Source organism: Podarcis cretensis (assembly GCF_951804945.1).
Source record: "Podarcis cretensis genome assembly, chromosome: 8".
Lineage (NCBI taxonomy): Eukaryota > Metazoa > Chordata > Lepidosauria > Squamata > Lacertidae > Podarcis > Podarcis cretensis.
The window spans coordinates 541855-563239 of NC_137177.1; the positions used below are offsets into that span (position 1 = coordinate 541855).

A 21385-nucleotide genomic window follows, 5' to 3' on the forward strand; every position below is an offset into this window, starting at 1 on the left:
GGATATGTGAAGATAGCTATCATGTTTCCTCTCAGTCTTTTCTTTTCCAGGATGATAAACATACCCAGATCCTTCAACAGTTCCTCATAAGTTTAATAAATTATTATTATTATTATTATTATTATTATTATTATTATTAAGACATCTGAAGGCAGCCCTGTTTAGGGAAGTTTTTAATGACTGATGTTTTAATGTATTTTTAATCTTTTGTTGGAAGCCACCCAGAGTGGCTGGGGAAACCCAGCCAGATGGGCAAGGTATAAAATAATAATAATAATAATAATAATAATAATAATAATAATACTTAGATGCCACTTTCCCACCCCAAGCTGCACACAAAACTGCTTACAGCAAACACTGGAAACAACCAAATACAGAGCATTGGAAATACAAATATATAAGACACAGAGCACGTCAATAAATTAAAAAATGACAAAACCTAGCAATTTGGCAAACACATAATGAATTCTACATGACAAAACAAAGCAAAAAAAATAAATCCTTAATCTTAGGCCTAAGTACATAATTATGAAGAAAAGAAGAGCTATACAACAACCATGTTTTGGGCAGAGGCCTTCTTGCCCTTCGAGAAGCCTGGCTAGACACAGTTCAGAGGAGGGGGGAGGCTGGCACCCAGCCCTGCCTGGGGCGTCTTGGGGGGAGGCACCTGCCTGGTCCCCAGGAGAGACAAGGTGCCAGGGAAGAGGGGTCCCTGTGGCCCCTGTGGCTGCTGTGAGTCGCTTTGGGTGCCCTTGGCATGGGTGTGCCCATCCACAGCCTGCGACATCAAACCCCACTGCCTGGCCTCTCCCTTTTCATGTGCAATTCCTTCCCTGCAATTCCTCACATGGGAAACTGAGGCAGCAACTGGCCTGCTGCAAAGACCACTGTGGGAAGACAGTGGCGAGGAATCAGAACCCAAGCCCCGGCCCCTGGGGGGAGAGGGACCCACGCCAGCTGCAGGGGGTGCGGGACTGGAGGACTGGGGAGCAGCAGAGCTGCCTTAAAGTCACAGGGGGAGGGAAACTTGCAGAGACCCAGCTTGGAACAATTTGTTGTTGTTGTTTAGTCGTGTCCGGCTCTTTGTGACCCCCTGGACCAGAGCACGCCAGGCCCTCCTGGCTTCCACTGCCTCCCTCATGCTGGTAGCTTCAAGAACACTGTCCCACCATCTCGTCCTCTGCCTTCCCCTTCTCCTTGTACCCTCCATCTTTCCCAACATCAGGGTCTTTTCCAGGGAGTCTTCTCTTCTCATGAGGTGGCCAAAGTCTTGGAGCCTCAGCTTCAGGATCTGTCCTTCCAGTGAGCACTCAGGGCTGATTTCCTTCAGAATGGAGAGGTTTGATCTTCTTGCAGTCCATGGGACTCTCAAGAGTCTCCTCCAGCACCATAATTCAAAAGCATCAATTCTTTGGTGATCAGCCTTCTTTATGGTCCAGCTCTCACTTCCATACATCACTACTGGGAAAACCATGGCTTGAACTATACGGACCTTTATTGGCAAGGTGATGTCTCTACTTTTTAAGATGCTGTCTAGGTTTGCCATTGTCTTTCTCCCAAGGAGCAGGCGTCTTTTAATTTCGTGGCTGCTGTCACCATCTGCAGTGATCATGGAGCCCAAGAAAGTAAAATCTCTCACTGCCTCCATTTCTTCCCCTTCTATTTGCCAGGAGGTGATGGGCCCAGTGGCCAGGATCTTCGTTTTTTTTGATGTTGAGCTTCAGACCATATATTGCGCTCTCCTCTTTCACCCTCATTAAAAGGTTCTTTAATCCCTCCTCACTTTCTGCCATCAAGGTTGGAACAATAGTCCACCAAAAATCAAATCCTGCACCTGCATTTATCTACTCAATCCACACCCCACTTTTTCCTCCAAGGAAAAAGCAACCCTGTGAGGTAGGTCAGGCTGAGAGGCTCAAATTCTTGGAGCCAGTGAGCGCCAAGTGGTGATTCGAACCCTGGTTTCCCAGGTCCTCAAGCAGCACTCTAACCCAGTGATGGCAAAACTTGGCCCTCCAGCTGTTTTGGGAATACAACTCCCATCGTCCCTATCTAGCAGGACCAGTGCTCAGGGATGATGGGAATTGTAGTCCCAAAACAGCTGGCGGGCCAAGCTTGGCCATCACTGCTCTAACCACTGCATCACATTGCCTCTCGTATAATGATGTCGTATAATGATGTTGCCCCCTCCCGCTTCCCAGAACTCCATGGAATATGGGGGGGGCAAATCTCAGGCGCACTTTCTAGGTGGGGGAGCAGATCAGGGGGCAGCCAAGGAAAGCGGCCTGCGCCAGCCTCTCTCCCAGCCGCCTTGCCCTGGCACAGAGAGAATCCTTGCTGGCGGATGCTGCCATCTTGTGGTCTGAAACGGCAGCGCAAGGCAAGACTCACCAGGAAGTGTTGCCAATATTATTTGATTTTAATAATAATAATATTAATAATATGTTATTTATTATTTTATTTATTCCCCAGCCACTCTGGGCAGCTCCCAACAGAATATTAAAAGCACGATAAAACAACATAAAAAACTTCCCTAAATGCCAACCTTTATCACACACTCAGGGCGGCTGACGGGGTAAAATAAAAGGTAGAAACACAAGTAAACAGTTAAAATGAAAACAACAACACCCCCCTTCCCACAAATACATTTAAAAGGCTGGGGAATATTAATCAGCCCAAGGCCTGGTCAAAAAAGAACGTTTTCGCCTGGTGCCTAAAAATGTATATATTTTTTTGGTTAGGACATTGTGATTCTAAAATATATATAATTTGGGGTTTAGGATATTGTGGTTCTTCTCTGGGCCACACTGTCAGAATAAAAATTTGCTCGTGCCACAACAACTTTTTTATTAATAAGAAAACGAAAAGGAACAACTGCTTTATGACACTATCCCTGGGACATTCAGAAATTATAGAATATTGCAGCTACCCAAGAACGTGATTCATCCCCCAAATATAGGGATAAAGGGATTTCCCCCAGCGCTGTGTTTGAATCTGGATCACAACTTGGGTCATCCTCAGTCTCACTTGGTGCTTTTGCTCCCCTTTTGAAAAGACATCTGGCCATATTTTGCAAATAAAGGTAAATATTTTGATGCTCGACTGTACAGCACTGAAATCTTTAAATGTTTCTTTGTCCTGGGATTCTCCTCTGAGAGCCACTAGCTCCTTTATTTGTCCCCATGCTCCCTCCCCAAACTTCGGATGAATTAAGTTATTCTTATGCTTATTATTGAGAGCATTTGTCCCCTGCTCCTTTTCAGCTGAAAAATCTTCCAGGGCAGTTTAAAATGCAGCCAAAACAAGAAGGTCCCTGCATTGTGGGCTTACAATCTAAAGCGCAACCACACAAAGAAACGACGGCATACAAGGAAAAAGGGACTGGGAGGGAAGAGGAAAATCTGATTAACCAGTGGTGGCCAAACTCGGCCCTCCAGCTGTTTGGGGACTACAATTTCCATCATCCCTGACTACTGGTCCTGTTAGCTAGGGATGATGGGAGTTGTAGTCTCAAAACAGCTGGAGGGCCAAGCTTGGCCACCACTGGATTAAACAATCTATGGCCTCTTAAATGTGACTGGGGGGGGGCAATTCATTGTTTTTTGTTATTAAGTTATTATGTTGCCAACCACCCTGTGACCTTCGGATGGAGGGTGGTATTTAAATGTAATAAATACACGAACAATTACAATGAATCCAAAGAAAAACTCTGGCAGAAATTGCGAAAGGGTTGTCCCCGCAATGGCCAGTTTGCCCAGTTCTGGTGTGAAACTGGTGCAGTGGAGGAGCCCTGATGCTCCCCCCCCCCCGCGACTCCCTCGGACTCTTCATCCGCGGAGGTTTCGGATGCGCCCCCGTCTGAGGGTCCCGCCTTACGGGGGTTGGGATGGATGACCCTCGGGATCCCACTCCCACCCTCCAAATCCAAGGTTGTGAGGCCACGGAGGCTGCCCGGGCCACTGTTCTGCGCCCGATCCGCCCACGATGGAGGGACGGGCGCCGGTCCCAGGATCGCGGCTCCGAGGGAGAGGCTCCTGGCCCGGCCCCCGCGCCTGCCGCCCCCCAACCTCGCTGCGGGGCTCCCCTCTCCGCACCCCCCCAGCAGCTCCGAGCCTGGGCGCAAGGGACGCGGAGGATCGCGCGCACGGGAAGATGCGCGGCGCAGCCTCCGCGCCCTTCTGCGCAGCCGCCTGTCCCGGGAATGGGGGGGTGGGGCGGGAGCCACGTGACCAGCCCCTCCCCCCGCCCGTGGGAAGGAAGCGGAAGAGGGACCCACGTGGGGGCGGGGAGGGCGGAGCGGCCGAGTTTCCGCGTCTCCCGGTGGGGGAGGGCGGCGAGGGAGGCAGCGCCCGGACGCCTGGGTTCCCCGGACGCCTGGGTCGCAGCGTCTCCGGACGCAGCGTCTCCGGACGCCCCTTCGGGCGCCATGGTAAGGGCAGGAAGGGCGGCGGCGGCGGCGGGGGGGGGGAGGCTCCTGCGGGCCGGACCGGCGCCTGTCCCGGGCCGGGGGCGCCTCCGCGTTGCTGGTCCTGCCCGACGGGGCGCCCGCCCCGGGTCCGGGGGCGCAGCAGCAGCAGGAGGCGCCCCCTGATCTCTCTTTCTCCCCCCCCCCCAGTCCGCTTCCTTGGACCTGAAGTCGAAGGAGGAGAAAGACGCCGAGCTGGACAAGCGGATCGAGGCCCTGCGGCGCAAGAACCAGGCGCTCATCAAGCGCTACCAGGTGAGACGCGGCAGCGGGATCCGGATTAGGGGGCCGCGCGGGGCGGACGGGGGAGCCTGGCGCTCTGCACGTGCGCAGAGTCCCTCGGGCGGCTAATCCGGGCGGAGGAAGAGGCGTCGTCCGGCTAAGCGCCTTAGCGAGGCCCGGGCGCCTTTGCTTCGCGCGACCTTGCCAGGGGCGGGCAGGCAGGCAGGGCAGAGCTGGAAGGGGCACCAGGGGTCCCAACCCCCTGCCATGGCACAGCTGCTATTGTTTAGTCGTGTCCGCCTCTTCGTGCCCCCCTGGACCAGAGCATGCCAGGCACTCCTCTCTTCCACTGCCTCCCTCATGCTGGAAGCTTCAAGAACACTGTCCCACCATCTCGTCCTCTGTCGCCCCCTTCTCCTTGTGCCCTCCATCTTTCCCAACATCAGGGTCTTTTCCAGGGAGTCTTCTCTTCTCATGAGGTGGCCAAAGTCTTGGAGCCTCAGCTTCAGGATCTGTCCTTCCAGTGAGCACTCAGGGCTGATTTCCTTCAGAATGGAGAGGTTGGATCTTCTTGCAGTCCATGGGACTCTCAAGAGTCTCCTCCAGCACCACAATTCAAAAGCATCCATTCTTCGGCAATCAGCCTTCTTTATGGTCCAGCTCTCACTTCCATACATCACTACAGTGATACCTTGGGTTACAGACGCTTCAGGTTACAGACTCCGCTAACCCAGAAATAGTGCTTCAGGTTAAGAACTTTGCTTCAGGATGAGAACAGAAATCGTGCTGCAGCTGCATGGCAGCAGCAAGAGGCCACATTAGCTAAAGTGGTGCTGCAGGTTAAGAACAGATTCAGGTTAAGAACGGACCTCCAGAACGAATTAAGTCCTTAACCCGAGGTCCCACTGTACCGGTTGGGCCTCTTTTTTGCTCTTCAAGATATGGCAATCCTAATGGACTGTCCCGAAAGACCACTAATCAACATCTCACCACCCTGAAAAGAAGTGACATGGTGGAGTGACACATGGTTCTGTCCCAGGCTTGGCAACACTTAACATATTTTTTGCTCTATAAGACACACCAGACCACAAGACACACCTAGTTTTTGGAGGAGGAAAACAAGAAAAAAATATTCTGATAGTGCAGCTATCCCAGAAGCCAGAACAGCAAGAGGGATCTCTGCGCAGCGAAAGCAGCGACCCCTCTTGCTGTTCTGGCTTCTGGGATAGCTGCGCAGCCTGCATTCACTCCATAAGACACACACACATTTCCCCTTACTTTTTAGGAGGGGAAAAGTGAGTCTTATAGAGCAAAAAATACAGTAAGTTCTTAACCCGAGGTACCACTGTACTGGGAAAACCATAGCTTGAACTATACAGACCTTTGTTGGCAAGGTGATGTCTCTGCTTTTTAAGATGCTGTCTAGGTTTGTCACTGCTTTTCTCCCAAGAAGCAGGCGTCTTTTAGTTTTGTGGCTGCTGTCACCATCTGCAGTGATCATGGAGCCCAAGAAAGTGACACTGCACAGCAGTCGCGCCTAACGAGTCCCTGGGGATGTGGACCGGGGCTCCTCTGCTCCAAGGCTTCCTGAGAAGGGGCGCCCACCACCTTCAAAGATCATGCATTGCAGGGAACACAGTTCAGGAAGGACAGGCCACTGCCTTCTGAGGCAGCCCCTTCTTCCCCATAGACTCTCCTACTCTGCCGTTGGAATTAATTGCCCCAAAGATGCAGCTTGCCGGGGGGGGGTCCCCCGAGAGGCCTGTGATTTCTTGGGGGGTGGGCTGCCTGCCTCCCCACCTGACGCACTCTTCTCTCCTCCCCCCCAGGAGATAGAAGAAGACCGCAAGAAGGCTGAGCAGGAGGGCATTGCCGTGACGGGGGTCCATCATCGCCACCCCCGTTCTGCCGAGGGGGAGGGCCCAGAACGCCGGCGGGGAGAGCTGGACGCCCCCACCCTGACAGTGCAGGTCTTGCTGTCCCCAGAGGTGGGTGCTGTGGGGGGGGAGAGGAAGAAGGGTGGGGGCGTGGCTGGGGAGGGGGCAACGGGGGGCTCACCCCTCATCCCTTTTCCACTTCCGTCTCCCCGCAGGAGAAGCGTCTGATTAGCAGCGACAGGAAGCCGTTCCGCCCCAGCCCAGCCGCCCCCCGGGGCTCCCCCCGAGGTGCCCCCTACCCAGGCCCCCGCTCCCCCCGAGCTGAGGGACTCCTGGAGCAGCCCCGATGGGAAGGGGCCAGCCCGGACAGCCCAGGGGCCAGCAGGCGGGGGGGAGGGCGAGGGGCCCGTGGACAGAGGGCGAGGGGCCGGGGGGGCCCCGCTGGCGACACCGGGCCTGACCGGAGGTCCAAGGTGAGGGGTCTCGGGCCGAGGGAGGGGGTGGGATGTGGGGAGACCAGACCCCCCTCTCTGAGCCCCACTTCCTTGGGCAGGAATGGGAAGAGCGTCGCCGGCAAAACATTGAGAAGATGAATGAGGAGATGGAGAAGATTGCGGAGTACGAACGCAGCCAGCGGGTGAGTCTGGGGGGTGGGGAGGGGGCTTGTGCTGCCGAGAGGGGGGGTCCATATGGGGCAAGAGTCTCTGGTCTGGCCTGGACCTGGGGGTCTCCCCCCTCTCTCTCCCAGCAGGACGGGGCCCAGGAGAAGAATCCCACCCGGAACTTCCTGGACGACCCACGGCGCAGCGGCGCCTTTGCCGAGACCGACCGGCGGGAGGGCAGCCGGCGCCACGTCCGCAACTGGGGGGGTGCCGACTTCGAGAAGGTCAAGACGGGCATGGAGCAGGGCAAGCAGTGGTCGCCCCCGGTACGTGGCCGAATTCTGCCGTTGATCCAGGGTAGAGTCCGGTGGAGTTGGCAGAGTAACACCTTAAACACGTTGCAGGATTCCTCCAAAATAGACCAGAGGCCATTGCGTTTCATCCAGCAGAGCTTTGCAGAATGGGCACAAATCCCATACATTCAGGATTGGGCCTGTCCATAAGAAATCCACTTGCAGCAGACTTAACTTAAACTTACAGTAACTTATACGTAATAAGTCTTAATGCTAAGTGTACAGTTGTAACTTGGTTATCAAACACTTTGGTACTTGTATGCTTTGGCTCCCAAATGCCGAAAACCTGGACGTGCCGTACTTTTCTGTGTATAAGACTAGGTTTTTTTATTGAAAAAATGTGTTCAAAATTGTGGGTCATCTTATACACAGATACAGTCTCCCACCATTTTCTCAGTTTGGAGTCCCCCCAAATAGGGGGCATCTTATACATGGAGGCGTGTTATACATGGAAAAATATGGTAAGTGTTCTGGTTTTCGAACGTTTTTTGGAGGTTGAACGTCCGGCGCGGCTTCTGCTTGAAGCTCTTGCAGCCAATCGGAAGCTGCGCCTTGGTTTTCAAATGATTTTGGGAGTCAAACAGACTCCTGGAACGGATTAATTTTGAGAACCAAGGTTCCACTATAGAGAACACCAACCCAGAAGGGAAGGAGCTGCCGGCAGGTGGAGAGGATGTGGGTGTGCCGTGTGGTCCCCTGGCCCTCTGTGGGGCCCCTCCCTTCATTGGCCCCACTCTCAGCTGGAGCGTTTGCTGGTCAGCTGGGGGTGAGGAGAGATGCCTGAAGCTCAAATTGGCATCTGATGCTGTGCCCGCTTTTGCATGTGGCTCTTGGGAGAGGCAGCCCCCAGAAAATGTGGTCCTCTCCTGTGAAAGGTTCCCTGCCCTGGAATAAATAAAGGGACCCCCCCTTTGCAGCTCTCCTGGTTTTGGGGGCTGCATCCTTGCAGCAAGAGGTTCCCTTCACCTGTCGGTTCCTCTTTGCCCTTGGCACCTGACCTCCCTTCCTCCGTCTAGAATCATAGCTCTTTAGAGTGGGGCCCCCAGTGGTCATCCAGCCCACCCCCGGGCAGCGCAGGGGTCTGACCTCTGCTTGAGAACTGGCTTTCCCTGGCAGGGTCGCGGTGGCGCCCGGCGCCGGGGGGTTCCGGTTGCGTCCCCCTTGGACATGACGCTCTCCATGACGGGCCGGGAGCGCGCAGAGTACGTCCGGTGGAAGCAGGAGCGGGAGCAGATAGACCAGCAGCGCCTGGCCAGGCACCGCCAGCCCACCGGGGAGTGGCGCCGCGAGTGGGACGCCCAGAAGATGGAGGCCGCGTAAGTCGGGGGGGTGCGGGAGGAGGAGGAGGCGGGGGGGGCCTTGGGGCTTTCCTGGGGGGGGAATCCTGGTCTGGTGGGGGGGGAGCAGATCGTACTCATGCTTTCAGTGGGGGATGGGACTGGGGGACCCTGGGCCCCACTCACTTGCAGAGCAGGGAATGCAGGGGGGGAGGGGGGCCCTTTATTTACCTGCTTCATAAAATTGTATTTAAAAAACAAAATTTCAAAAAAGTGTACAAAGCAATAAAATCACCCCTAAGAAAAAATCAGCGATGAAACATTGCAGAAGGCAAAGAGGAGTCCTGGCCGTCTCCACTTGGAAGTGGGGGCTGGGCTGGGCAGAAGCCCCTTTTTGGAGGGCTTTCTTGCCTTCCAAGGGCTCTGAGCAGCCTCTTGGAAACACAGAATTGTAGAATTGGGACCCCCAAGGGTCATCCAGCCCAACCCCTGGCTGACCCTCCTCACCGTTCTCCTTTCCCTTTCCCAGGTTTAAAGAGGGTGCCAAGCCCAGCGGTCCAAGCGGCGGCAGGCATGGTAAGGAGAAATTTTGAAGGGGCTTTGGGGAGACCCTCTGCGTGGGCTCCTGGGCGCAGACCCGTGCGATGAGCTCGGGCGCCTCACTCACTGCTCAAGCCGACCTGCCCACTCTCACTTCGATATTTAATAATACACTAGTTCACTTCAAGTCGTTTTCAGAGGTTTTGGGTTTCTAGTTTGGTTCCTTTCTCAGGTGGCACTTTCCTTCAGTTACCCCCCCCCCCACTCCTTTAACTAATCCCGCTCCTGAGGTGCTTTCAGTAATAGTCTATGGCAGTGGTGGTGAACCCATGGCACGTGCGCCAGAGTGGGCACCCAGAGCCCTCTCTCTTGGCGCGCTCACCATCGGCCCAGCAGTTCCATTCTTGGGGGTTGTCAGAGTGAGCAGCCGCTCCCCCCACGCCACTGCGGGTGGGAGCACGCGCCAGCCATAACAGCGTTGGGGGAGTTGCGCACCCGCCAAGCAGCTCATTTTCTGCGGCGCCGCTCCCCGCCCCCAGCGTGATTAGTTGTGTCACGAGCAGGAAACACCGTATTTTTTGCTCCATAAGATGCACTTTTTTCATCCTAAAAAGTAAGGGGAAATGTCTTTGCGTCTTATGGAGCAAATGTGTGGTCCCCGGAGCCGAATTGCCCAGGAGCAAAAAGCAGATTGTGCTTTTTTTTTTTTTGAAAGAGGGAAGGGGGTGTTGAAACAAAGCTGCTAATCGGCAAGCGATTGGGAAGGGAGATGAGGGACGCTAGCATTAAGGAGGCTGCCTGGGATTGGAGAGGTAAAAGCCCATGGATCCTCAGGATTTTGGCATTGGGTCACCCCAAATTCATCATCAGATCACATAGCATGTCTGTGGCCACAGCATGAACCACAAAAATCATACATCCACTGTTTCGTTCAGAATATTTTCCCCCTTGTTTTCCTCCTCTAAAAACTAGGTGCGTCTTATGGAGTGAAAAATACGGTATACAGTGGCGATAGGAACTCAGTAGGAAAAATGTACCTAAATTAAGCCTGATTTATAGTGGTTGGCCCCTTCTCCCCTCCCTGCCCCCCCCTTTTCCCCTCTGCCTCCTCAAGGACCTGCTGGACAGACTGCTCCGCTTCAGGACGAGTGTCTCCTCCCCCTTTTAGCTCATGGGAGGTCTGGCTGCTCTTTCTTCACCCAGTCATGTCAAGGAGCAGCATGGGGGCTAAAAGGAGGAATAAATGGAGGACAATATCCCTGTCCCCCCAGAAAAGCTCTTCTTTCTCTTTTTGTGGAGGGTCCAGGCCCCTCTTGAAGGACCTTTGCCTTGCTCCAATCAGGTTGTATATTTCCACCCCTTGGGACGGGGCCAAAATATTTGACTTGCCTCATTTTGAAAACTGGCATTTTGAAGCTTGGACCGTTAGGCCGTCTCTTTTTGTACCAGCTTGGAGTGTATGAGGGAAACTTCCACTCCCGTGTCCCTTAATCCTTTGAAGACCTCTTTATTTATGGCAGAGGTCAGCAGCCTTAGGCGCATGAGCCGGAAGTGGCCCATGAGCCATCCCCAAACTGAGCCACCTGCTCAGCAAGTCCCTGCGCACTGCGCTAAACCGCTGCGGCACGGCACGGGAACTCCCTTCTGTGGCTCCGGAAATCACTTCTGCCCAAGCCCAGACGCCGGAAATTGCGTCTGCTCATGTTCACGGTGCCAGAAACCGCTTCTGTGCGCAATTGCCGGCATCTGGGCATGCGCAGAAGTGATTTCTGGTGCTGCCCTGGTCTGGCCCATGGAGTATCTCCGCAGGAGTGATCCGGCCCATGCTCAGTAAGCCTTGCCGACCCCTGATTTATGGTAAATCACACTTTATATATATACTGCCAACCTAGCAGTTTGAAAGCACCTCAAAGTGCAAGTAGATAAATAGGTACCACTCCAGCAGGAAGGTAAACGGTGTTTCCGTGCGCTGCTCTGGTTCTCCAGAAGCGGCTTAGTCCTGCTGGCCACGTGACCCGGAAGCTGTACGCCAGCTCCCTCGGCCAATAAAGCGAGATGAGCGCCGCAACCCCAGAGTCGGCCACGACTGGACCTAATGGTCAGGGGTCCCTTTAACTTTACACTTTATATGTCAGCCTGACTCCTCTCCTATCTCCCTCTCCAACCTCCCTCCTCACCCACCTCCACTCAACTACAGTGGTACCTCGGGTTACAGACGCTTCAGGTTACAGACTCCGCTAACCCAGAAATATTACCTCAGGGTAAGAACTTTGCTTCAGGATAAGAACAGAAATTGTGCTCCGGCGGTGTGGCGGCAGCAGGAGGCCCCATTAGCTAAAGTGGTGTCTCAGGTTAAGAACAGTTTCAGGTTAAGAACAGACCTTCGGAATGAATTAAGTTCTTAACCCGAGGTACCACTGTAACTCTCTCCCTCCGAAGCCCCTCCTTTTAAGCCCTCCCTCCTGGAACCACAGCCAATCAGAGACTGCCATTCTTTAACCATTTGCTGGCAGAAGAAGAAGCTCTCCTTGGCTGCTCTCTGCCCGCCTGACTCCTTCTTTCCTTCCTTCCTTCCTCTTCCCCACAGATGAGCCCAGGCGGCCCCCCAAGCCCCCCACTTTTGGGCAGTTCCTGGCTGAGCCGCAGCCAGAGCGACGCAGGAAGGGCCGCGGCCGTGGAGGAGGAGGCAGGCGAGGAGGAGGGGGAGCCGGACCCCCCAAGCCCTACAGGTGAGGCTGGCCTCTGCCGAGATCAGTGGGGCAGACCCCCGACCCCCTGATTCTCCCCCTGGGGGGTGGGGGCTGGCATCTCCCTCCTGGTTCAGCTATCAGGGCGAGTCTTAACTGCTGGTCTCTACTGCCAGCATGCATGACGATCGCTGGGAGGAGCAGGAGGAGCAGCCAGCGCCTGCAGCGGATCGAGCCCCAGAGCAGGAGGAGGCAGACAGGGCTGCCGCCCAGCAGGTCAGACGGGACGGGAGGGGTGGGGTTTTTGGGGGGGTGGGGTCTTGGTCTTCCATTGGCTTCCCCTAAAGAGTGGGTCTCAAACTCTTTTCTCTGGGTCCCCCTTTCAGAATAACAATCCGATTGAATCTTAAGAGTTGGGAGGGGCACCCAGGGTGTCATCTAGTCCAGCCCCCCCCCCCCGCCAGGCAAGAATCACAACTGAAGAACCATTGAATTCTAGATTTGGGGTTCCAAGAGCCATCTAGTCTGTGTCCGGAGCTCAGCCTACACTCGAGTAGGACCCTGGAATGCCCAACTGGCATGTTCCCTCCCCCCTAGTCGTTCATAAGCTTTCTTCAGCCCGAACATCACAGCGACCGATGCCAACAGACACCGGCACACTTAGGGATCTGCAGAGTTTGTGCAGCATGCATGACAGACTCTCAGCAACTCAGCATTTTGGCTAATCGACTTTATTTACATATAAACACACACGGAGCACTGCAACATGGCTCCCTCTCTCTCTAGCATCAGACAGCAAAGAGAAAAAGAACAAAGGACAATAGTCCCACTTCACGGAACACAGGAACACAAACATCCTGTCTCCGTCACTCCCCACTCTGTGGAGTCAAAACATACACCGTCATGTGGAAGACAACAATCCCATGACTGCAATCGTGGAGCAGGAATACTAACAGTCTGACCCCCCGCAATACACTTGCAGTGCTCATATCCACAAATTTGGCGCTGAACGCAATGTTCCACGATTGTGCCACACCAACCTTTTAATAAGAAATACATCAGGAAAGACAACTAGAATTGTTCTCAGATTAATAATAATAATATCACTTGATGCATTTTGAAAAAATGGCTATCCATGTCTTGCAAATACAAAAAATTGTTTTTATAATATATAGTCATACTTTGGTTTCCGAACAGCTTAGTTCCCGTACGTTTTGGCTCCCGAGCGCCGCAAAAACCCAGATGTGACTCTTCCAGTTTGCAAACTCTTTTTGGAAGCCGAACGTCTGACTGGCCTTCTGATTGGCTGCAGGAGCTTCATGCAGCCAATCAGAAGCCGCGCTTTGGTTTCTGAACGTTTTGGAAGTTGAATGGACTTCCGGAACGAATTCTGTAGACTACACTGCACTGAAATGCTTAAATGTTTCTCTGCTTGCCCTCGACTCTTCCTGCCGCGTACTTGGAGAACCACTTTCCTAAAGCGAGAAGGACATCTCTCGATCGTAGTCGCTGCCACTAAGCAGCACAGGACCAGGGAATGATAGGCTGTAGGGGCTGGGAGGGACCCCAAGGTGCCATCTAGTCCACCCCCTTCAAGGCAGGAGTCTCAGCTGAAGCATCCCTGGCTGATGGCCATCCAACCTCCACTTAAAAGCCTCCGAGGAAGGAAAGAGTCCAATAGTAATAATAAAATAATAATAATTTACCCTACTATTTGTACCTGCCCACCTGACTGGGTTTCCCCTTCCACCGCCATCAGCTGTTTATCCTCAGAAAGTTCTTTCTAATGTTGAATCAGAATCTTGCCATTTCTGCCCTGAATGCTTTAGTGAAGCTTCCTGCATTGTAGGGGGTTGGAATGGATGGCCTCTGGGGGTCCCTTTCCAGCTCGGCAATTCTGTGCTTTATGAATTTGAAGCCATGGGTTTGGGTCCTGCCTTCTGTGCCCTTTTTTTGCCTCTCTTGTGTGGTTCCTTGAAGTGCCCGGCCTTTGCCCACTGACCCCCGGCCTTGTCCTTCATCTTCCGCAGGCGGGGCCCCCCGCCTCCCCCAGCGCCGGGGAGAAGGAGGAAGAGGAGGAGGAGGAAGATCAGTGGGAGGACGTCAGCGAGGGAGAGGAGGAGGAGGCTGAAGGCAGCGGCAGCCAGCCGGAGGAGGAGGAAGGGCCTCGCTTGGCCCCCCGCCCCTTGGGGCGAAACGGGCAGCTCTCTCTGACCATGCCTGCCCCCCAGGCAGAGACCCCCAGCGCAGAGGGGAAGCCGCTCACCCCCTTCTCGCCAGCCGAGGGCTACTGCCCCGTCTCTGACTGGGGAGAGGAGATGGAGCTCAGTTCGCCCCGGGCAAACCCCCCCAAGAACCCCCTGGCCGCCCCTGGGGAGGGGCCGCCCCCCACGGCAGGTGAGGAGCCAAGCGGGGTGGCGTGGGGGTCCGGCTCAGGGGTCCTGGGTCCCAAGCGCTGCTGTTCACATGGGTCAGAACCAGGGTGGATTTTGTTTCAACCAAATCGATTTAAATCACAAATTTAAATCTCTAGTCAGCACGACTTGATTTAAATCATTTTTTTTAACAGAAAGACTCATTCTTGTTTAATTTTAACATTTACAACCAGAGGAAGTTTTCACTTTTGGAATAACAAATTTTCAGAGTGGTTTTTACGGTTATATCAAAAATGACTGATTTGGTTCTACTATTAGAAATACCTTGATAGATAATTATGAAATTGTGAGGTTTAATAAGTTAAATGTTTATATCTGGACAGCTTTTCTACTGTACAGTAGACGCTTGGGTTGCGAATGTGATCTGTGCGGGAGGCACGTTTGCAAGCCGCAGCACTGCATGGGCTGCGATTCGACGCTTCTGTGCATTTGCAAAGCGCCAAAACCCGGAAATAACCTATTCTGGTACTCCAGGGTTCAGCGCTGTGCGCAACCCGAAAAGGCGCAACCCAAAGCGTCTGTAAACCGAGGTATGACCGTACTTGATTGGAGGGAGAAAGATAATCATTTCCTTAATAACAATTGAAACAATTGAAGCAATAGCATTATAGCATGTTTGTTAACTGATGTGGTTTAAAAACAACTTAGGCCGAGTTTTAGCACACATGAGAAATTAAAGCAAATCCTTATATCCTGTTGAATAGCCTTTGGACTTAAATGGAACATAAAAAGAAAATTATCTTTAGAAAGATTTTTTCCTCCAGAAGCATTTTATTTTAAAAATCCATTTTAAATTTTAAAAATCAAAATTAAATTTTAAAAATCAGATTTTTTTGTTTTGTTTTTAAATTACTGTTTTTTATCCACCCTGGTCAGAACTCAGTTTGGGTCCTCCCAGCGCATAAAGTAACTGAGGGGGGTGGGATATCCTCTGTCTCCCCCCCCCACCTTGTGCAGCTATACCATTTTCCTTCTCTTTCTGCAGGGACGAAGCCCCCAGACCCTCCAGCTGAGCAGGGCTCCCCTCAAGCGGAAGGGGCGGCCCCTCCTGGACCCATAGCGGCCCCCCCGGCTGTGGCAAAAGAGGAAAAAGAAGAGGAGGACCCGGAAGTCGTGGCCCCCGGAGGAGGGGAGGCTGCCCAGGAGCCTGGAGAGCCAGGTGCTGTGAGGGGCAAGGGAGGACCCCCCCAGCCCACCCCCCTCTGCCAGACCTGGCTCTCCCTCGGGGACTGAAGCCCTCTTTCTTCTCTCCCCCCCCCAGGCGCTGCCATGGAGCAGGACCTGACAGCTGCGTCCGGCGCGGTGGAGATCACCGGTTTCCAGCGGGTGCGTTTCTGTAAGCTGCCCCCCAGCGGGCTCTAGCGGGCGCCCTCCCTGCGGGGCGGCCCTGGCATGGGGCGCGAGGACCTTTCTGTCTCCCTGCACTGGCTCTGCGGCGCCACCTCCTGGCTGCTCCCTCTTCTCGCCCCTTGCATGCGCCTGTCCTCCTCTCTGCATGGCCGGCCTGACCCCTCTGCCCCACTTCCTGGCAGCAGCGGCTCTCTGGGGTTTCAGGCTGGGGGGTGGGTCTCTCCCAGCCCCACCCGGAGATGCCGTTGTTGGGGGGCAAACTATAGACTATCTGCCTGCGGGGAAGCAGCTCTGTCCCAAATGATGATGATGATAAATTTTTATTTATACCCCGCTCTTCCCGGTTCAGGAAGCCGGGCTCAGGGCGGCTAACAACAAATTTAAAACACTTAATTGATGCTACAAAAAATGCAGCATAAAATATGGTAAAGGTAAAGGGACCCCTGACCATTAGGTCCAGTCATGACTGACTCTGGGGTTGCGGCGCTCATCTCGCTTTATTGGCCGAGGGAGCCGGCTTACAGCTTCTGGGTCATGTGGCCAGCATGACTAAGCCGCTTCTGGCGAACCAGAGCAGCGCACGGAAACACCGTTTACCTTCCCGCCAGAGCGGTACCTATTTATCTACTTGCACTTTGACGTGCTTTCGAACTGCTAGGTTGGCAGGAGCAGGGACCGAGCAACGGGAGCTCACCCTGTCATTGTGGGGATTCAAACCGCCAACCTTCTGATTGGCAAGTCCTAGGCGCTGTGGTTTAACCCACAGCGCCACCCGCGTCCCCATAAAATATGGTATAAAGCGTAAATAACAATAAAATCAAATTGGGGGGGGGGAATCCATCCAATAAACACTAGATGATCCCCAGGGCTAGCTGGCTAAATTAGTCCCACTTGAGCCAGTGAGGAGACCGGGGGAGAACCAGCTGTTGGATCCCAGAGCGGGGAATCTTCTTAAAAAGGGGAGAGGGAGGGAAGGAAGGGGTAGCCCCCTGGGGGGTTGTTTTAGGGGTCTGCATCACCCTCCTCTTTGGGCCACCCAGGGCAAGGCCCCCCCATGGGCACAGCTGAGCGGCTGGGGGGGGCGCGTTCCTGAAGAGGCTTTTGTTGTGCATTGTTTATTTTTTTCATTTCTATACTGCTTTATGTTTTCAAGAAAAATCTCAAAGCAGTTTGCAGCATATTGAAACATCAATGAAAACAATCCAGAATCAAACATTTCTAAACAAAGTCAAATCTAGAGTATACAGTCAAAGCAACATAACTAACAGAAAAGTAAAATATTACCTTTAAAGATTTCAAAATAAAACATTGCAAAGGAGGTCAGTGACAGAATACATATTTGACGCAAACAAAGTTAACAAAAAATAATTTTCAATTTTTTTTTTAAAAAAAACATTGCTAAGTGAAGTCAGATATAAAATGCACATTTAAAACAGCATAATGTTATCCCTCCATTTCCCCTCCAAACGAGGAGGATTTTGCTCCTCCTCCTCCCTGGCAACATTCAAGTGGCCTGGGAAATGGGCGCAGCTGTCTTTCTGCTGGGCCAGGAATGCAGGGATCGGGGCAGGACCCCCCCCCCCATGTCCCAAGAGAGAGGAGACTTTTCCCCTTTAGAAGACATCTGAAGGCAGCCCTATTTAGGGAACTTTTTAATGTTTGACAGACTACTGTATTTTAATATTTTGTTGGAAGCCGCCCAGAGTGGCTGGGGAAGCCCAGCCAGATGGGCGGGGTAGAAATAATAATAATAATATATTATTTATTCATTCATTCATTCCTTCCCCCGCTCCAGCCCACAGGTGCGAAGAGGGTGGCCAGAGCTGGTGGGAGTGAGTTGGGATCCAAAGCGAGGAGGGGCTGCAATTCTGGGAAAGAAGGGCGGAAGGGAAGGAGGCTGGAAAGTCTCTGTAGAAATTCCCCCAGCCCCTTCCCTGGTGGAATCCTGGCCACTTCCCCCCACGGAAAAGTTGTGCAATTATTCAAAGCAGGGAGAGGCGGGGAGTAGATTCTTCAGACACACAAGTAGGAAACCACATTCAGGGATCACATTTATTTCTATTAACTTATTCCTTGCCTCTACATTATAGTCCAAAGATTCATCAGGAAATAAGGATTTGTTTTAAGTTTTTCATGGGTGCTAAAACTCAGTCTAAGGTTTTTTTTAAAAAAAATAAATTAGCCACATCGGTTAACAAACATGGATAAACATGCTATAATGTTATTGTTTTAGTTAAATAAATTGTTATTAAGGAAATGATTATGTTTTCTCCCTCCAGTCAAGTACAGCAAAAAAGTTGTCCAAATATCAACAGTTAACTTATGAAACCTCACCAGAATTTCATAATTATTTGTCAAGGTATTTCTAATAGTAGAACCAAATCAGTCATTTTTTATATAACTGTAAAAACCACTCTGAAAATTTATTATTCCAAAAGTGAAACCTGGTTGTAAATATTAAGATTATACCAGCAAGAATGAGTCTTTCTGTAGAAAAAATGATTTAGATTGGGTCTTAACTGACTAGAGATTTAAATCAAGTCTCACTGACTAGTGATTTAAATCATGATTTAAATCGATTTGATTTAAATCAGATCCACCCTGAGTGATGCTTCCGAAGACCCATTGCTGGAAGCCGCAGGAAGGACGAGTGTTGCTCTCGTGGTCGGATCCTGCCCGCAGGTTTCCCATTGGGGCACCTGGTGGGCCACTATGAGAACAGGAGGCTGGCCCAGATCCGGCAGCCGGGCTCTTCTGATGTGCTAATGGAACCTCCAGCTCCAGGGGCAGTCTATCTCTATGGGGAATTAGCCACTGCGAGGGCTGCCTGTTGGGCCAGCTGGGCCAAGGGCCTGATCCTGCAGGCTGCTCTTCGGGGGGCAGGAGCTACGTCTAGCTGCCGGTTGGGGAAAGTCCTTGTCTGTTTCTCTGCTTCTGTTTGCCGCATTAAACCTTTTCTCTTTCTCTCTGACGCTTCTCTCTGGGCTTTTCTCCTCTTCTGTGCATGCAGCCCCCCCGCCCCCCCCCCCCGCCCAGGTTCTCTGTCTCAGGAATTGCCTGCTCTGCTGGCTTGATTCATGGGCTGTGGCAGAGGGGAGACCCCCTCCAGTAGGAGTTTCTTTTGGGGGGGAGAGAGAGAGAACAAAGGGATGCTGCTGCATGTTTGGGAAAGGGCAGGCAGTTGCCTTGGGCCTGACGGGACGTCCCTCTCCTCAGTTGCAATTCCTGCATTGTGGGGGTTGGGCTGGATGACCCCCCGGTGTCCCACCCAGCCCTGCAGTTCCAGGTTTCTTCAGCTGTGCAGTTGAAAGGGGATGCTGCCCTCTGCTGGGAAAGCAGGGCACTGCAAGACAAGCCCATTCAGGTCATCTTTATTAGCCTGCAGGAGGATAATGATAATAATAATAATAATAATAATAATAATAATAATAATAATAATATTATTATTTATACCCCACCCACCTGACTGGGTTTCCCCAGCCACTCTGGGTGGCTCCCAACAGAATTAATGATAATCCTTTTTTACCTGGGAAGAGGAAGTGGCCCTTGTCTCTCCCTCCCACGCCTTCCTTGTACCTGAATTTCAAGAGTATTTGGCTTTGGCAAGAGCAGAGGGCAGGGCTTGCTCTTCAGAAAGTTTCTCGCAAAGACCTTCCCCTCCCACAGGGGATGGAGAGCCTTCAATGGCTCTTGATCATTCTTTTGGAGTTTTTGCCCCCAGTTCGCAGAATTGCAGCCTTGGAAGGCACCCAAAGTCCATCTTGCCCAACCCCAATCGCAGAGAAATAATCCCTGGCAGGTTGGTGTCCGAGCCCTGCTTAAAAACCTCCATCGAAGGAGAGCCCACCGCCCTCCCAGGGAGCCCCTTCTCCTCTGGATGCCTCTGGCTCTCGGAATGTTCCCTTCCTGATATTTAGTCGGAATCTCCCTCTTGCCATTGGAAGCCACGGGTTCGAGTTCTCCCTTCAGGAGCAGCTCGCTCCATTTTCAGCCTTTCAGATATTTGAAGAAGGCTCTCGTACCGTGATTATTTCATTATTCCATTTTGGCGGGGGGTTGCTTGTTTTGGGCCCGCCCCAGATCAAAACAAAGCCCAAACTCCCAGTGAGACTGAAATGTGTTGAATTTCAAGGCAAAAGTCAAGAAACACCAAATGGGGGGCTGGTGTTTTTTTTTAATGGGTCTCTTCCTCTCCACTGGCCCCTCCCTTCTCTGCCTGGCTCACCTGCGCCCAGGTGTGTGTGTGTGCATGTCGGGGGGGTGTCTCAGGTGGGACCTGTCCTCCCCCCCCTACTTGTGACTGATTTTCTTTCCCTCCCGCCCCCCCCCCAGGAGCAGACTGAGGAGGCCTGAGGTCCAGGAGGACATTCCCTGTCGCTCTGTTCACCCCGGGTTGTGGGGCAAGTCCTGAGAGTTCGGAGCCAGAGCAGCTTCCTCCATGGAGGGGGTGGGATCTGCAGCCCCCCCTGTAATCTGCCTGCTTGGACCACTCCTTTGCACAGCCTCCAATACAATGAGTGGGGGGACGCCAGCCCCCGCCCCGCCCCACCCCAATGCCTTTTGCTGCTGTTCACGCAAGTCACCTGGCAGGTGGGGAAAGTGCCCCCCCAGCTGCATGTGAGGCTGTTGCTGACCCCTGCCAGATGAGGCACATTTTTCAAGGGGGGGGCCTTTGCTTTGCACCCCTTGCAGTCCCTGTCGTCATCGTCCCCCTTCTGTGCATCGCTCTTTTATGCCGTTTCCAGGATTGGGGGCCTCTGAGGGTGGGGAGAGCAAGGCCCCCAGTCTGGTAGGGGGGAGCGACGGCAGCTCCTTTTGTTGGGAGGGGCTGCCCCCTCTGCTGGGGTGAGGGCTGTCTGTGGGGCTGCCCCATATCATGTGCAAATGAAAGGGTTTCCTGTCAATAAAGCCTTTCCCTCGACTTTCTGCCTTGTCCTCCCTTGCTAGAGTGAATCTGGGGGGGGGGTGTTTTCTCAGGAGGAGGGGTCTTCCTCTCCAGGGGGTGGGGTGGGGGTGTCGCCGGATGCCTTGGGCTGGATTCAGCGTGCTGGGACTGCATCTCTTGGGCAGGAAAATGTAGGGTGAAAATCTCCCCAAGTATGGCTATGGGCTCGCTGGCCACTCTGCAAGGTCCAGCCCCCTATTTCCTGGGGAGAGGGGCTGGGAGGTGCCTGGAGGAAGCCCACCCAGCTTCTGGGTCTGGAGGCAACTTGCCCTGGCCCCCGCCCAACTGCTTTGCAGTGGTAGAGTGGATCTGAGCATGGAGGTTCTTGCTGCAGGTGAGCAACCCCTCCAAGCCCCCCCTCTCCTGACCCACCAAGGGAGATAATAGCACAGTAGAAGGCTAATAGCAACAATTAATTCATAGACCCGTAGAGTCGGAAGGGACCCCAAGGGCCATCTAGTCCAACCCTCTCTTGCAGGAATCTCAGCTAAAGCATCCCAGACAGATTGGCCACCCAACCTCTGCTTAAAAACCTCCAAGGCAGGAGAGGCCACCGCTGACCCATCAGCTCCTTCCTTGTAGCTTGAAGCCATGGGTTCGAGTCCCACCCTCTGGAGCAGGAGAAAAGGAGC

The 21385-nt window shown here is 53.1% G+C and overlaps 1 protein-coding gene across 2 annotated transcripts; it reads left to right on the plus strand.

Moving 5' to 3' along the window:
• The first annotated feature begins 4245 nt into the window (after window positions 1-4245).
• On the plus strand, window positions 4246-20729 carry CCDC9 (coiled-coil domain containing 9). 2 transcript variants are annotated; one of them, XM_079985500.1, is made up of 14 exons: window positions 4246-4429; window positions 4616-4720; window positions 6517-6675; window positions 6780-7037; window positions 7118-7201; window positions 7313-7492; window positions 8636-8835; window positions 9326-9372; window positions 11924-12065; window positions 12200-12299; window positions 14054-14420; window positions 15444-15617; window positions 15720-15784; window positions 20141-20729. In XM_079985500.1, the coding sequence occupies exons 1-14, from the start codon at window positions 4427-4429 to the stop codon at window positions 20159-20161; spliced, it is 1905 nt and encodes a 634-aa protein (XP_079841626.1). In that variant the 5' UTR covers window positions 4246-4426; the 3' UTR covers window positions 20162-20729. The 2 variants fall into 2 exon arrangements, with proteins under 2 accessions (XP_079841626.1, XP_079841627.1); XM_079985501.1 differs by having other exon boundaries at window positions 7316-7492.
• Window positions 20730-21385: the final 656 nt, after the last annotated feature.

Coding starts and splice junctions, on each gene's coding strand:
- CCDC9 (XM_079985500.1), top strand. Junction 7,493..8,635: donor GCAAGCAGTGGTCGCCCCCG/GTACGTGGCCGA, acceptor TTTCCCTGGCAG/GGTCGCGGTGGCGCCCGGCG. Junction 15,785..20,140: donor AGATCACCGGTTTCCAGCGG/GTGCGTTTCTGT, acceptor CCCCCCCCCCAG/GAGCAGACTGAGGAGGCCTG.